Source organism: Microtus pennsylvanicus, chromosome X (genome assembly GCF_037038515.1).
Source record: "Microtus pennsylvanicus isolate mMicPen1 chromosome X, mMicPen1.hap1, whole genome shotgun sequence".
NCBI classification, from domain to species: Eukaryota; Metazoa; Chordata; class Mammalia; order Rodentia; family Cricetidae; genus Microtus; species Microtus pennsylvanicus.
Window position 1 is genome coordinate 116,158,737 of NC_134601.1, and position 16,716 is coordinate 116,175,452.

The 16,716-nt window shown below is 40.0% G+C and overlaps 1 protein-coding gene across 3 annotated transcripts in view; it reads left to right on the forward strand.

Moving 5' to 3' along the window:
* Positions 1-16,716, forward strand: part of Adgrg2 (adhesion G protein-coupled receptor G2) — a 131,811-nt gene that overhangs the window by 70,500 nt on the left and 44,595 nt on the right. For 2 of the 3 annotated variants that reach the window (XM_075957802.1, XM_075957801.1), the window contains exons 3-4: positions 11,367-11,402; positions 16,154-16,192. In XM_075957802.1, coding sequence (XP_075813917.1) covers positions 11,367-11,402; positions 16,154-16,192 — 75 coding nt within the window. Of the gene's footprint in view, positions 1-11,366; positions 11,403-13,940; positions 13,989-16,153; positions 16,193-16,716 lie in introns of all 3 variants that reach the window. The other variant, XM_075957800.1, reaches the window with a different exon arrangement.

Genomic DNA, 16,716 nt, shown 5'->3' on the forward strand with positions numbered 1-16,716 from the left:
TTTTATTAGACCAACCAGGTGCCTTAGATAGGCAAGGTAAAACAAATGCAACAATCCTTACATAGTTAAACCAATACTCTGTTCTGCAACAGCCATATATTTTTTTAAAAATAAAGGTTATTTTTAACATGAGCAGATTTTAAAGACTTAAAATTACAGTGAGGTCAACAAATCTCTTGGCTTCAAAATTGGCAAAAATTCTAGAGTGGCTCTTGCTGGCTGGCAAATGCCTGGCCCTGTATGGAAGTCCCAGTGTCTCTATGTGTAATTCAGTAGCCATAGCTCATAGCACTAACGTTGACAACAGTAGCCACAACAACATGATTGCCTTCTTATAAGTCTTCATAACTTACAAAATACCTTGGCTCATGTTATTTCACTGAGGTAGAGAAATGTCTCTCTCAATCCTCATTTTACAATTGGGAAGATGAAGGCCCAGAAAGAAACAACATCAAGATCTGGAAAGAAGCTCCCCCAAACCCCATGTGTGCCAGACTGCCAGAAGTGCTTATTTGGGGCTTGGAAAGTTTGAGTCACTTCCAAGTTCGCACAGTTGGCAAATGGAGGTGGTAGGACTCTAGAACTTGTGTTCTTCACTGCTTCCCCAGTGTTTACTCACTCAGGCACATGAACGCGGTTTTTATATGACTTTGCCATGATTCATTCTGGGATGGATTTGTAACCCCTTCACCCTGCAAAGCACTGGGTAAAAATTAAGAAAGGCCCAAAGGAATAAAATCCATAGTTCCACTGATTTCAGTTACTAGGAATTAGGCCGATGTTCCAGGAAAGCACGTTAGTAAAATGTATCTTGAGAGGGGGTATACCCTTAGTTCAATTAGCAAGAGATCTCATGTGAGTAAGATCGCAGGCTCGTGAAAACAACCCACCCATATGCGGCACAGATGCTTTCCCAATGATGCTATGGCCATCATGTTAAGTCTTTTACATAGTGTCTTCTTTGGTCCATACCCTTTCTTCTGTTTTTCTTTTAGAAATTCAAAGTTCTTTCATGGGATTATAATATTCAGTAGAGCATCAAATTATTTTTAATTTAAGGAGAAAAGTGACTATATAAGTTGGACAACATGCTTGCTTCAAGAAGTAGATTTAAATGGCTTATGATGGTGTCACTAATTGGATGGATAAGAATTGGCAAAACAGCTGTATTGCCTTCCAACTACATGGACATTTTTGTTTGCTGTTAATTTGAAATATGTTTTGTTGTTAATCAAAACTAGATTTGCACTACCATGTAACAAATTCTGTGTTGGTGGGGTACAAATAGGAGACAATGAGTTTGAGTTACTGAGGAATTTTAATTTTCAAAGTAAAAACTGTTTAAGTTCAGGGCCTTTGCTTTGTTTCTTACTGTAACTTCAGCACCTGTTACACAGTAGGCCTTCTGGGAGTTAAAAAGAAAGTAGGACAAATTATGTGCTATTTCTTTAACTTGAACTAGGTAGTGTGCTTATGGATATTCTCACTAACCAAACATTAGAGAATAGGTAAGGTCATTTCATAGTTAGAGTAGAAATCATATAACATGCAAATCATAGAATAAACATTATGTTTTGAATATCCTCTATAAATTACTGATACCATTTTATTTTCACAAAGTAAAAATGTCCATTTTTATATAAAGGGAAACCCCATCCAGGAACGCAGAAGAACACAGTCTGAATGAATAGTAATGGCAATGTTTGGTTGGTACTGTTGTGATAAAATGATTTACAAATGTAGTTTAACTTCATTCAGAGTACTCAACCCCATTTTGCAAGCTTGGAAATATTAACAGAAATGTTAGGATTGTAATCAAGACAGAACAGTCAGGCGCTGGTGGCACACACCTTTAATCCCAGCACTCTGGAGGCAGAGGCAGGTGGATCTCTGAGTTCAAGGCCAGGTTGGTCTACAGAGTGAGTTTCAGGACAGGCTCCAAAACTACACAGAGAAACCTTGTCTCAAGAAACAAAATCAAACAACAACAACAACAAAAAGACAGAGCCATGATCAAATCAGTTTCTCTGGGGCACCCAGTCTCTTTGTCATCTTGAAGGATTGCTTAGCATGTATGTTCATTCATACATTGGAAACAAATGGTATTGGGCATTTGAATCATGGAGAGAGGATTAGCAAGACAGAGTCATGGATTGTAAAAATTGCAGCGTTCCAGATCAGATGTTCAAAGCCCACGATAAGAGCTCGCATGCAAATAAGGGCACAATACCATTTAAAAAAAGAAAAAGGCAGAAGAAGAAAAACCACCAAGATAAATTAAGATGCTTTTGCAACAATGTTGTGGCCATGGTGTTTAGGTTTTTACATGGTGTGGTGGTTTCAAAGAAAATGGCTCCCCAAAGGGAGTGGCAATATTTGGTATGGCCTTGTTGGAGGACGCGTGTCACTGTGGAGGTGGCCTTTGAGGTGTCATATATGCTCAAGCCATGCCACTTCCTGTTGCCTGTAAGCCAAGATGTAACACTCTCAGCTCCTGCTCCAGCACCACATCTGCCTGCATGCCACCGTGTTCCCCACCATGCTGATAATGGACTGAACCTCTGAAACTGTAAGCCACCACCTCAATTAAATGTTTTCCTTTATAAGAGTTTCAGTGGTCCTGATGCCTCTTCACACCAATAAAAACCCTAACTAAGACACATGATGTCCTGCACTGCCCATAGGAAAAGCCATTAGGACAGAAACTACCAGTTTACGAAGGCCTAGAGGCATGATAAGGGTCTTCCACGTATGAATACAGCAGCATGAATTAAGGGTTAGATGTGACATCAAAACAGAGGCAACTATAAAAATTCAGCTTTTCCAACTAAATAGGCTTTTTTCCCCTCTTAAGTGGGAATATCCATAATTTCAACTTTTCTTAGTGGTTTTCACCAGCAAATTCATTGTCAGCAGATCTGGCTTGTCACACAGTAGTTACCCTCTTGAGGGTCCTGGAGGAACTATGGCTTGGTGCTTTGCTGGCAACGAAGTTGGGAGAGTGAATCACAAAGAGGGGAATTCATATTCAGGCTGAAAAGTGAAAGAAATCCTTCCATTAGTACCGATCGCTTGACTTTCGACCTTGTCACTGTCATGACAAAGAATAAGAGATAAAATGGTGGCTGAGGGTGATGGTTTTAGCATTAATCTTATCCCATCATTGGTTTAAAGGGCATTAATTACTGAATCTCACCCTTTTTAATTTTTTAAAATAGATTTCAGTTGAAATAAAATTGCATCACTTTCTCCTTTCCCTTTCCTCTCACCAGCTCCTCTTAGGTACCCTCCAGCCCCTCGCATGGCCCCCACTCTCAAGTTGATAGCCTCTTTTTTGTTGTTATTGTTACAGATATATACATATATATTGTTGCATATATACATATATGCATATATACATATATGCAACACAAACATAAATACAACCTAATGAGTCCGCTTTTACTGTTTATATATGGTTTCAGGGCTGACCCCTCTGCATTGGACAACCAATAAAGGGGTTCAACCCTTGGGGGAGGCCAATTCTCCTTCTTTCAGTAGTTACCTATAGTTCTTTGTCTAGGGGTAGGACCCGCAAATTTTTCCCTTTCTACATTAGCTGTCCATTGATGTTGTAATTGTTCTAGTCTTGAATATGCAGCCATTTCTAGGAGAGACCGTTTCACAGCAAACAGACTTTCTGGTATTCTGATTCCCATGATCTTTCTGCTCCTCCTTCCTCAATGTTCCCTGAGTCATAGGATTGTTATGTAGATATAACCATTGAGGCTGGACGTCCCATAATTTCTTGATCTCTATTATATGTCTAATGTAATTTTCTGTGATGGTCTCCATTTGAAGTAGGGAGAGACTTCTTTGATAAGGGGGAGGTCGCTATATTTATCTGTGGGTATAATGTTAAGATTTAGAATGCAGTAAGGAGGTATGCTGGCCTAGCAAAGTGGTGATAGTAGACTCTTTACTAAGGCCTATGACCTCACTTTCCCTGAGAAGTTAGCTAGGTTTCCAGTACCAGACATGATTCCCCTCCTTTTGATTGGGCCTTGAATCCAAGTGGATGACTGTTGGTTACCACAAACATGTGAGTACCACTTATTGCATCTTTATGTATACATATTTTGCCATGCTGGTCTTGTCCTGGTTCATAGGTGTTGCAGGTGGGTAGGACTGTTTAATTGCTTCCCTCCTTTGGTAGCTTGCCTAGTGTTTTCTGGTACTATGTAAGCTAGATCACAGGAAGGAGTCTTTCAAGTCAGATCCAGCTCAAATAATTCCTAGTCCTGAGTCCCAACTGTGTAGTGCCTTCAACAATAAGGGCCTACCCTCAGCCACTGAGAGTCAACCAAGGGCTACATTGATAATCTATATTGTTTTGGGAGTCACCTACCAACAATTTGAAAGAAGGTTTCTTGTGCCTAGTATGGGGGTTTTGTTAGTCTATGGTTCTTGTGGGGAGCATTGTCAACCCAAGTGGCTTAATTTCCTTTAAGATAACTCTTGCTGGGTGATAGTGACACACATCTTTAATCCCAACACTCAGGAGGCAGAGGCAGGTGGATCTCTGAGTTCCAGGGCAGCCAAGGCTACACAGAGAAACCGTGTCTTAAAAAGCAAAATAAAACCAAAACCAAACAAACAAACAAAAAATAAAACAACTAAAAAAAAAACCAGACCAAACAAACAGAAATATCAATCTCATTTCATGGTTGTCCCCTAGGTGGTGCTGTCCACAGCAAATTTGGGCTCTTTACATTGAAGAAAGCAGGCCCTCTGTGGATCTGGGTCCCTGTTCAACACCCCTCCCCTGACTCCCCCACTCTCAGCTCTCTACTTGATGTTGCTTATTGGATTTTATAAATGGAAAACAAACTTTATCTCTTCAAACACCTGAGATTCCCGAGTTTATCACAGCTTGCCATAGTTTAACTAATACACCCGATTCTGCCCTTCTAACCAGGATTATTGGTATATCTCATTCTGCCACCGAAGGTAGGATAAGGTGAGATCGACAGCTTTTCCTCCTAGGGATCGTATTAAAACCCGAATTCACACGCCCTAAGGAAACTGTAGGAGTATGCTATGACCTTTACTGCGATACCCAATAGCCGAACTGGAGCTGTTGGAGTGCAGGAAGATTCAGCAGAGCCAATTATTTTTTCTGTACCAACCCAGGTCACTGTGATGTTCACAGTATGAGCATAAGGTTAAGAGCTCTGGGCCCTGGTCTTTTGGGGGCCAAATTTTAACCTCTGAGTTTAGCAAAGGGCTTTGGCCTTGTGTTTCAGTTTCCTTTTCTGTAAAGTGGTAGCACCTATCTCCCAGAGCGTTGTGACTTCATACAGATAAAGCAGATGCCTGTAATGCGCCTGACTCGTGGTGAGTGGATACAAGGCACTAGCACTACAGGCCAGCAGTGTATGTAGAAACCATTGTGTGATGAAGAAGTGTTCTCTAACTGTTGTCTGCTCAGCGCTGCGGCCACCAGCCACGTGTGACTGCTAAGCACTTCAACCTTGACCACAGCACTCAAGTTTTTATTGTTTTTAACTAGTTTAAATTGCTTGTAGGAAAAAAATACAAGTTTATTTGGTACACAACAGACAGAACAGGGGATATGGCCGCTGCAGAACTACCTGCCTAATTAATTTAAATTTTAATTGTCACACGGGAACTGGTGGCTGCCATGTTGGACAGCACAACTGTAAACTATATAATCTAATTGTCATAGAAGTTTTCTGTTTTGAACTAGTTAAGCTGGAGTCAAATCACATAGAACGACTAAGTCAGGATCTCTCTCTCTCTCTCTCTCTCTCTCTCTCTCTCTCTCTCCCTCCCTCCCTCCCTTTTTCCTTTATCCTTCCCAAAGGCATTTGCTACAGGGATTTGACTGAATCAAACTGTGAACGCTGGTTGAAACTTCATGAGACTGCTTTCCTCAACAGCTGGCAGTGGAACTTAACATTAATAGGGTGGGGAGTTGGGAAAGGAGAACAAGAAGAGCTGGAAGCCACAGGGTGTGAACTGTAGTGTATGGGAACCAAATGAACCTCATATTAGTGTTGCCTTTTACCCGGGATGTTAATGTGGATGTCCCACAGAAACGTGACTGTTCATCACAAAACTAAACATACATCTGCCCGAGGCACTGCATATCTGAAAGATCCAGGGGAAACGCCTCATCATAGGCCTCATAGCGCCCCTTATAGTAACCATATGAGGCTCTCATGATAATTGTCAGTGTGTGTGAGCTACATAATGGCGGATGCCTCATGCCTGCTCAGTTCTGGAAGAAGAAGGAAAGGGGTGGCAGAGTTGTGTGCAAAGCTGGAGGAAGGGGAAGAGTTAGGCCCTGGGGGATCAACAACACATTTCACCGTCTTTCCCATCATGGCGAAAGCCCACCTAGAATGGCTAACTATTTTCTCCCCAGGAAGTTCCATCAGCTAAGAGCTAAAGTTTTCTTTAGTGATGTCATTATTAATCTTCTAATAAATATATTACGTAAGAGTACTTATTGAGCAGTGTGATGTGAGATAGTCACAGATCAAGTAAACAAGTGTTGAATGTGCCAAATTAGAAATGCTTTTATTAATCCTTTTGCTTGTATAGAACAATCTGGAAAGGTGGTCTCCGGAAGACTGTTTGTTGTTCCAAGTTCTGAAAAGTCAATAGAACAGCAAAGAGGATTGTTTTGTTTAGGGCTCCCATATACTAGTGCCTAGGCATGGTGGCTTGTTTGTAATCATCTCTCTATGGAATAGTAATTCAATCTGGAGGAGTTTCAGTTGGGTAAAAAGTATTCATGCAAGGGGGCCTAGCTGTATCTTTTATAGAGTCACTTCTGGAAGAGAAAGTCTTTTTCCCATCCAACTTGAGGGATGGTGTGTTGGAAGACTCATGGGCATTGCCACATCTTTAAGACAGCTCTCTCACTTTAGAAAACTTAATGTCTACCATGCTGTCAAAAAGCAGAGAGGAACATGAATTCAGCAGCACTCGGATATGGCCTTCCATGACTTGGGTGCAGGTAGTTTATCTGGAAAGTGGTGTCAGGGAGTAGAGAGGGGACAATAAGCAAAGAGTAAGAGTCAATTGTGGGTCCCGTATTGAAGTTATCACTCTAGGCAAGGGGGCTCATAATTGTGGGTTTTTCACATTGATTTGGTGTGAATTTGGATGGACAGCTCAGCACACATTTGTAAGATCTCTCGAGAGATCACATGATCTCTCGGCTGTGATCGTCAGACGTAACTGCTAATCCATACATGACATTCTGAGTACCAGTCATCCAAGAAGTATTCACAAGCCTTTATGGGCTCTGCCTAAATCAATGTCCCTCATTCTCGGGGCCATTCTTCCCCTTTGATGCTTTCCAACACAAAGCATAATAACCCCAACATGTGGTAATGAAAAAGAAACTGGAGTGCAAAAGGAAAGGAAAAAGTGTGTGTGTGTGTGTTTCCTTCTATGATTGACTTACCCATATCCCTAATCATGGACTTGCCTTCTTCCTGATTCCCTTCTCATTGGGTGCACTCGCCCCCATCCTTCCATGGTCTCAGCTTCTGCTTCCTGTTTCTATCTCCACCCCTAGAAGACTGGTCCAGCCCTCTACCTTTCTACTATTTCTCTAACTTAATTTTCTCCTCTTTATATACCTGTCATAAGTTTATAACCTGACTCCTGGCTGCTAGAGATTTCTTTTTCAGTTATGTATGTTTGCATGTTAAGTATTTTGATGCTAAAAATCAAACCCAGGACCTTGTACATGGTAGGCAAGTGTTCTACTTTGATAGAGATTTCTTAATTTTTAGTCAAAACAAAGGGTTTTTTTGTTTTTGTTTTTCAAGACAAGGTTTCTCTGTGTAACAGCCCTAGCTGTCCCGGAACTATCTCTTGTAGACCAGACTGGCCTCAAACCCACAGAGATCCACCTGCGTCTTCCTCCCAAGTGCTGGGATTAAAGATGTATGCCATCACACTCAGGTTAATAAAGAGATTTTGAATAGTTACACAATCCATGACACTGGCCTGGACTTCTGGAGGATAATAGACAAAACATCAAGCTGCTTAGCATCTAATTGGAAAACAAAACATACCATATGCTGATGGTTAGAATGCCCCCCAACTCATGTTGACATTTGCTTGTCTTTGTGACATTATGGAGAGGTGAGACATGTGAAAGGTGATTAAGTCATGAGGGCCCCATCCTCTCGAATGTACCATTGTCATTCTCACGGGAGTTATCACTCTTCTTGAGAGTCCACTTGCCTTTTTCCTCTATATAACACAACAGGAGGCCCCTCAGCAGATGGAGATTCTCAAATTTTGTACTTCCCAGTCCCCAGAACTATGAATCAAATCAACTTTTACAAAAAAATTATCCATTTTATTTTATGTGTGTTTTGCTTGCATGTATGTGTATGCACCAACGTGTGTACTTGCTGCCCATGGAGGATAGGAGCAATGCCAGCCATCTCCGTCTGCCTCTGGAGCCAAAGAACACTTCAGAGGGCCCGAGAGTCGCCATGAAGTGTCACCATCTAAAACTTCCAGTTTTAAAAGGCAAAGTTAAACTTTACATTGTGAAAAGGACATTGTGGATGTAATTAGCATTAAAGACCATGAGATGTGGAGATTATCGTAGATTGCCCAGATGAACCCAGTGAGTCTCTTAAGTGACAGGATGATAGCCCATGAGACCTTCCCTACTCTATCCTGTCACTATGGCTTTGAAGACAGACAAATATGTCAAGAGTCAAGAAACATGACTCTGAGACTTAGAATGACCCTCAGTCTATAGCTGGGAAGAAAATAAGGACCTCAGTCCTACAACTACAGAAAACTAGTTTGCCAATAACCCAAATAAGCAAGAACTGGACTCACCTCCAGGGCTTCCAGATAGGACCGTAACTTGTCACCAACTTGATTTTCGTCCAGTGGGTTCTGATAACCAATTTGCACTGTAAGCCACTAACTTCATGGCAATTCACTAGAACAGTAATGCAAGAAGAAATCAATCCACTTAAATTTTCGACTTGAATTGCTTAGCCATTGTTAACAGCAAAGCTAAGTTCAAGAATAGATCAAATATCAAAAAGATATGGGGTGATGAAGGCTGAGTTCTAGGCTACATTGGGTTGGAGAGGCAATGACAGTGGGACAATCATATGGTAGTACTGACACCACACTAGAACCTGTGACACTAGAGTTGGGAAGTGGTGGCAATCGTACTGAAAACAAGTGCTAAGGAGGCGATATAGGGAAGGAGTCTCCAACCATGAAGCTATTATCTTGAATTTTCTATTCTTCAGGCTCTGTTTGGCTTACTATTATAAACTCATTCTCACCATAATTGGAATATATAGACTTTATTTTTTTTAAAAAATCATCAGAAAAAATTCATCAGAGGGTCATATTAAGTAAATTTTATAGGTAGATTCCAATAATTTTATTTATGGGATTAGATCAAGACTTCAGTAATTTGGCAATAGTTGAAGATTTGCTCTATAGGTTTCCAAAGAAAAACGTCTGAAAAAAAACTTAATTTTTTTCCTTTCTTTGTTTACAAAACTTTTGTTTGTTTGTTTTTGTTTTTTGAGACAGCGTTTGTCTATTGATTTGGAGCCTGTCCTGGAACTTGCTCTGTAGACAAGGCTGGCTTCGAACTCACAGAGTTCTGACTGCCTCTGCCTCCCGAGTGCTGGGATTAGAGGCATGTACCGCCACCGCCAAGCATTTATGAATGTTTTCAACATTGGAAATATTTTGTCTCCTAAGAGTGGCATGAAGTTCAAATACATGACTAATTGGAAGCGACAACCCCATCATTATTGCAAGTGGGAAGTGAATGGGGGCAAACCCTCAAAGAAGCCCAGACTAGTACTCAGGAAAACATAAGACATTTAAGACATGTGGGGAAATGGCTATATTGGACCATGAAGGATGATGTAGTTCTGAGACATAGAAAAAGTGAACTGATATCCAAAGGGAAAACAATACCAAAAGAAAAAGGAAAGGATAACAAATTTTAAATGTCTAGCTTTAGGGCTGGAGAGGTGGCTCAGCAGTTAAAAAAGCACTAGCTGTTCTTCCAAAAGACCTGGGTTCAGTTCCTAGAACCCACATATTTGCTTATCTGCAACTCTAGTTTCAGGGTACCAGGCACCCTTTTCTTGCCTCCGTAAGCTCACTGTCTGAGTTTGGCTGAAGCTCATTGTTTGGACTAGGCTGGCTGGCCAGTAAGCTTCCAGGATCTTTCTACCTGTCTCTGCCCCATAACCCTGGAGTTGCAGGCACATCTGACCATGCTGGATTTTGATGTGGATGCTGGGAACCGAATCTAGGTCTTGTAGTGCAGCATGTGCTGTTAACCACTGAGCCATTCCTCCAGCCTCAGGCATGTATTGCTTTCCTGCACAGAAAAAATAAAACTGCTTTTCTTTAAAGGCATCTGAGCATTTTCCCAAAATAAATAACTCAGCAGTTCTTGTAGTTTATTCACCCAAAGGTGGCTGATGTAGTTCAACTCAGAAGAAAGAGATACCTTAATAGGTCAAAAAGTTTGTGCTAAAATAAAAGCATAGTTAATAAACTTTAATTTGTCCAGATGTGCACTTTTCCTATTTATTCAGTGAACATCAAACAACAGCTTAAAGTCTTAGCAATCTCCTTAGTTTGAAGTGTACATTACACATTTATACATTATACAACATCATATATAAAACACTATAAATAGTTAAAAGTTGAGGACATGGGAGATGGCTTAGTGTGTAAGAGTGCTTGCTGTGAAAGCAAGAAGACCTAAGTTCAAATCTCCAGAACCCACATAGAACTCCAGCACAGCATGTGCCTATAGGCCCTGTGTTGGGAAGCAGAGAAAAGTAGATGCCAGGAGCTCACTGGCTAATCAGCCTAGCCCAAACAATGAGCTTCAGATTCAGTGAAGAACCCTGTCTCTAAATATGTAGATGGATGGATGAATGGATGGATGGATGGATGGATGGATGGATGATGGATGGATGATGGATGGATGATAAAGTAGAGTAGGATAGAGGACACAAGATATTCTCCTCTGGCTTCTGCATAAACTTACATGGGTACCTACATGCACATGTGTGTATTACACACACACACACACACAAGAGTTAAAAATTGGGAGTATTACTTCACTAGAAAGCTGTGTTCATAGAGAATTGAAAAGAAGCGCTGAAACAGGGTGTGGAACATAATCGTAAAATAACATGCTGCCCTCTTTTGGTAGTCATTTGCAGCTTGGTTTGCATTCGTTGCCATTAAAAAATGCGAATCGCCTACAAATATGTAAACAAACCAAACTAATGCTAAATCACCTTTTTCCTTGACAGAAAACGCTGGTAATTCCAGTTTGCTATCGCCATCTGGTAAGAGTTCTTTTATGACTTTGGGGAATCTCAGGAAAATGTTACTTGGAAGTTCTCCATGCAGGATGACACATGGTCAGATACAGCAAAACTGTTTTCCTCTAAGACACTTGGTTAAATTAATTGTCATTAAACATGCACACACAAGACCAAGAGCAGACAGGCATACTGATTCTTCCATAGTGCCTAGCCAAGCTGGGGACTAACTCTCTAGGGACTATGGATTTCACTGGGTAGCAGCTTAAGGGCTTCGGCTATGGTCAGTAGTCTAGCTCACAAGTCTGAGCAGCATCAAGAACTTAAATGTGCCACGATTTATTGTATTTGCAAGGTGAGCTGTTCTCTTCAGTCCACTCCTTCAATCCCTTCACTTAGAGAATATCTTTCCAGAGGCTTCTAGGAACTTAGCACATATGACGATGGGAAGGCAAATAAACTAAAGAGAAATGTGTATAGAACCTATGGGAACAAAGAACCATACTCTGATATGAGACTAACAGCTGGAAACTAGCATCCGAGTGTCCTATGGTGAGAGAACGGAGCCCAGGGCTGCCAAATAACTCGTCTGAGATCTCACAGCTTCTTGCTCCACATCACACAGAGGTAGTGTGGGCTTCTTTGCATCCTACCTGTCTTCTTTCTGATATACCACATGTCCTACGGTTGTCAATCAGTTGGTATTCCATCATTAGGCTGTAAAAATGAACTTGTTATTCATTCAACCGTCTGAATTCAATAATAATTGCAGCATAAGAGTTGGCTACCGTGCCTGAAGTCTTCAGACATCTCGTTCCTCTCCAGGTATAGGACTCAGGATGTTCATGTTATAGATGTGGAAATGGGCTCAGCAGGGGAAACTTGATCGTGTTAACACATTCTCTGGAGCCAGGCTGTCTGAATTAAGCAAGCCACCACCCTCCCACCTCCACCACTAGCTTAGATTCAGTGCAAGTTCCTTAACATTTTTATGCCTCGGTTTCTTTCTCTGCAATTCAAGGAGAACAATAGTATCTGCTTTATGGGATATTTAAAGATGAAACAAGAGACTCCATGTACCTGCTATAGGGTAAATAAATGACTGTCGGCGTGAGTTGTTATGTTATGGGTTAAACATTCAAACCCTGAACCTTAAGCCACCAAACTTGTCTTTGTCAGTTTGCCCCCTAGTTGTTGAGTTCCTAGGTTCAACATGCTAGTGTAGTTTTCTTATAGAACAGCAGTTCTCAACCTGTGGGTAGAGACTCTTTAGGGGATTGAATGACCCTTTCACAGGGGTCACCTAAGACCATCAGAAAACACAGATATTTACATTATGATTCATAGCAAAATTATGGTAATGAAGTAACAACAAGAATCATTTTATGTTTGAGGAAGTCACAACAACACGAGGAACTGTATTAAAGAGCCACAGTGTTAGGAATGTTGAGAACAACTGTTTTAGTAGATGACCTTTTGGCAAATGCAATCATAGCAAACCCTGCAAAGCCCTGTTTGTATAGAATGCAGAGTTCTAGTCATACCTTGGGCTCTGGGTGCCCTGGGGATAACGTAAGACCCAGTGTATGTCAAGGGAAGAAGACGGCTGTGCCCTCGGGCCTCTTCTTTGAATTGTGTCCCCACTGACAAATTAATAGTCATACATTAAAAACTGGCTCTGGCCAATTATTTTGTTCTACCCCATAAGCACCCTTTGATTTGAATTGCCTAGGCCCAGTCTTGTTCCTCAAGAAAGATCTTGGCAAGTGTTTAAAAGAATAAATATAGTAAGTGACAAGATATAAAAGCAATAATATGGGATAGACAGGGTGTGTGTGTGTGTGTGTTCAGCCAACCCATGAGCATTTTGAGAAAGGCCAGCCAAGTGCTTTGTCCATACCAGCTGAAAAGTAAGCTCTTTACTGGAAGACATATTTCAGTTGTGAAGTGTTTGTGATTCTCTCCATGTTTAGGTCAAGATAAAAACCATCAACTCTCTTAAATATTTAAACATGTGAAATGTGTGTGGTAGACTGACTTCCTAGCATAAGAAGAGAGTCATTCCACAAGAAATTTAGAACTTGATTTATTGACCATATTTCAAAAGGGCTTGCCAATAAATGGGATAAAATATTAGATTCTAATATTTTATATATATTAGAATATATATGTACACACACAGTGTACCATGGGAAGACTTGGCAGTTGACAGGAATCATTATAGTAGTGTGATGTCTACATGATGATAGATATCTATGACAATAGTTGAACAAGTTATTTTAAGTGTTTTCTAGAACTCTTTTGATTGGAAAAAATGAAACTCTCATTTATTTTATTCTGATGTGGCTCCTAACTTATTGCCATGGTATTCTAAAGGTGCAGCAGACTCCATGATTTTGAGTCTTGTGGCACTTTTTCTTCTTTTTATGATTGTATCTCAAGAATTCCGACTTCTTAAAATTTCATAAATAATTGTTTCAAGCCAGGGCTATACATTGAAACCTTGGCTCAAAAGAAATACAATTGTTTCAAAGTATTCACTTATTTTTTCTCTCTCTGCAGCTGAATCATCTCTTGTCAGTCTTGTCCCCTACTCCAATGGTACACCAGGCAAGATTTTGAAAATCTTTAAGCCTAGATGTAGTCCAATTTGTTAAGCTTTTGTTTTAATTATTCCTTTGTCTTCTTCTCCTTGGGAAAAATAAAGAGGTAGAAACTGCAAGCCTCAATGGTAAGAATGTTTCTGAAGTAAGGGAAAACAAATAACCCTTCATACGAATAGAAGTATAATGAGTGGTGATAAAGATTTCTATCTCTAAATTATATCTGGGGACACTAAGTAATCCCATATAATCCAGCACTCCAAAATTTAAGGCCTGCCAGCATGAGAGAGTAAACCATTCTGGTTAACTGATAAAATGTCTGATCATGGAAGGAAAATAAAAAAGAATCCCTCTCCCACCGTAACTATTCTAGAAAAATTCTAGAGACATTGATCACACTTTAAGTACTCCATTTCATCTGCTCTTTAACAAAACGCCAACACACTTGACATGACGTATTATTTAAGTGTGGGAAGCACATCCAATGACTTCAATGTGTTCAGCATGAATTTGGAGGACAGGGCGTTCAAAGGCAAGTCTCTTTATGGGTGATTCTTATCAATTTTTAAATACCATGAAATGGACAACAAAAAAATTCTGGCTCCTCATCATGTTAGAGAGAAGGACAAAGAATCTCAGTATATCCCAGGGAGGTAGGTGGAGCAGGACATTCTGTTCTCTCCCCTCTGAGGGGAAACAGTTTTCTATCTTATTTTGGTCAAACCACAACACTTCTCAGAATCTCTTGGTTAAAATAAAATTCAACCCTGTGGTTGGTGGTTAGGGAGCTAAATAATCATAGATGTATCTTACACTGATTGAAACTGATTAAATTCATAATTTGCCCAATGCAAAAAACCAACAGTTGTCAGATTTGTGTGTAATTACTTCACGCAGTGAAAAGATTATTTTCAGTTTAGCTTTGGCAGTGGTATCTTTATTGTGTTGTGTGTTGTGTGGGGGATATATGGATGTGTTTTAAGCATGGCAGTGCACTGTTTGTTTAGTTGTTTGTTTGTTTGTTGAGATGAGGTCCCACTATGTAGCCCAGGCTGACGTCAAACTCATAGTTCTTTGGCCTTGGTTTCTTAATTGTTAAGAATGAAGGCATGTGCCACATCCATTTTTTTTTCTAAAATTTCATCTCTAATAATAAATTCTAGGATTAGTTTCATCAAAGAAATACCTGTAGAATTCATTTTAATTAGATTTTTTTAAAATCCAATAGGATTGAAATGAAATCTTCCTAAAGGCTGATAATACCTAAGAGCTCTAAACTTAAACTAGCACTATTTGACTTTTTTTTTGTAAGAATGTGTCACTGGTAAAAGCTACTAGGCATCCCCAGGGCTATCAAAGTTGTTATTCATGTTGTAAATTTCCTATCCATAAGGGATTTCTCATTACCATAGAGAGAAAATGACTTTTTTATTTTTTAACATTTTTATTAATTTTGAGGAGAATTCCATATAATATATTTTGATCAGAGTCACCCTCTACTCTCCTCACTAGCTCCTTGCAGGTCCACCGTCCCCTCCCCACCCAACCCCAACTTCGTGTCCTCTTTTTAAAAATTTAATAACCCATCAACTCCAATCTGTGCTGCCCATATACTCCTGACTATGGAGCCATCTGCCGAAGGGTGGGCAGCCCTTAAAGTTGACTCTCTCTCTCTCCCCCCTACAAAAGCATCACCTGTCCATAGCTCCTCAATTAGGGGTGGTGGGATCTCATGAACCCTTCTCATTCCATGCTACAATGTTAACTGGACTGATCTTCACAGGTAGCCAGAGCTGTGTGAGTTCGTGGGTGCAGGAGTCCTGTCATGTCCAGAAGACACTGCTTCACTCTTGACCTCTAGCTCTTACAATCTTTCCATCCCCTTTTCTGCAATGCGACAAAAATATTAACATAAATGGGTATAGTTGACTCTAATAAATATTGGAGTGTTGCCATGTGTTACACACATAACAGACATTCAGAAAGTGCCTTCTCAAAAAATGAAAGTGTCTTCAAATTCATCTTGGGGCCGAAGAACAGAGAATAGGTCTGGGGATGTTGTTTCCTTGGCTAGTACCAGTTAGATTTTGCAAAACTCTAACTTCTAGATTTCGGGGAAATTGAAGTGTTTAAAGAATCTGCCAGTAATTACTCCGTTTGTTATTACTTTAGATGCTGCTTCAGAAGTGTTGTCGACTTTAAACAAAACAGGTAATTTCAAATTATTTCTGGGTGCCATAGCTTGTCTTCTGTGGCTTCTTGAGTTCTTTGTACGTTGAGGCTGATGGATTAGTAAAGGAACAAGTTTCTGTTGTTCCTTTGCTTCTATCCCTAGGTGTCCAATCTTTGAATGAGTGACTCTGTCATTGAGCTATTATGCTGTTGTCACCACACTCATAAACTTCCTATTCTGGCCATATACGCTGCTTAAAAAGAATATTTATTGTTTTTTTGAATATCACAGCAACACCTATTCGCTCATAAAATGCAGAATATAGGGAAATACAAAGAAGAAAATAGAAATCATCTTTAGTGTTACTTTACTATTGTTGTTAGTAATTTGGTACATTTTCAGTTTTGATCATATATATATTATATATACATTCATTTGCAACCACACACACACACACACACACACACACACACACACACACACACATATATATATATATATATATATATATATATATATATATATATACTTACCCCCATGTTTATAGCTTTTTCAGACTAAT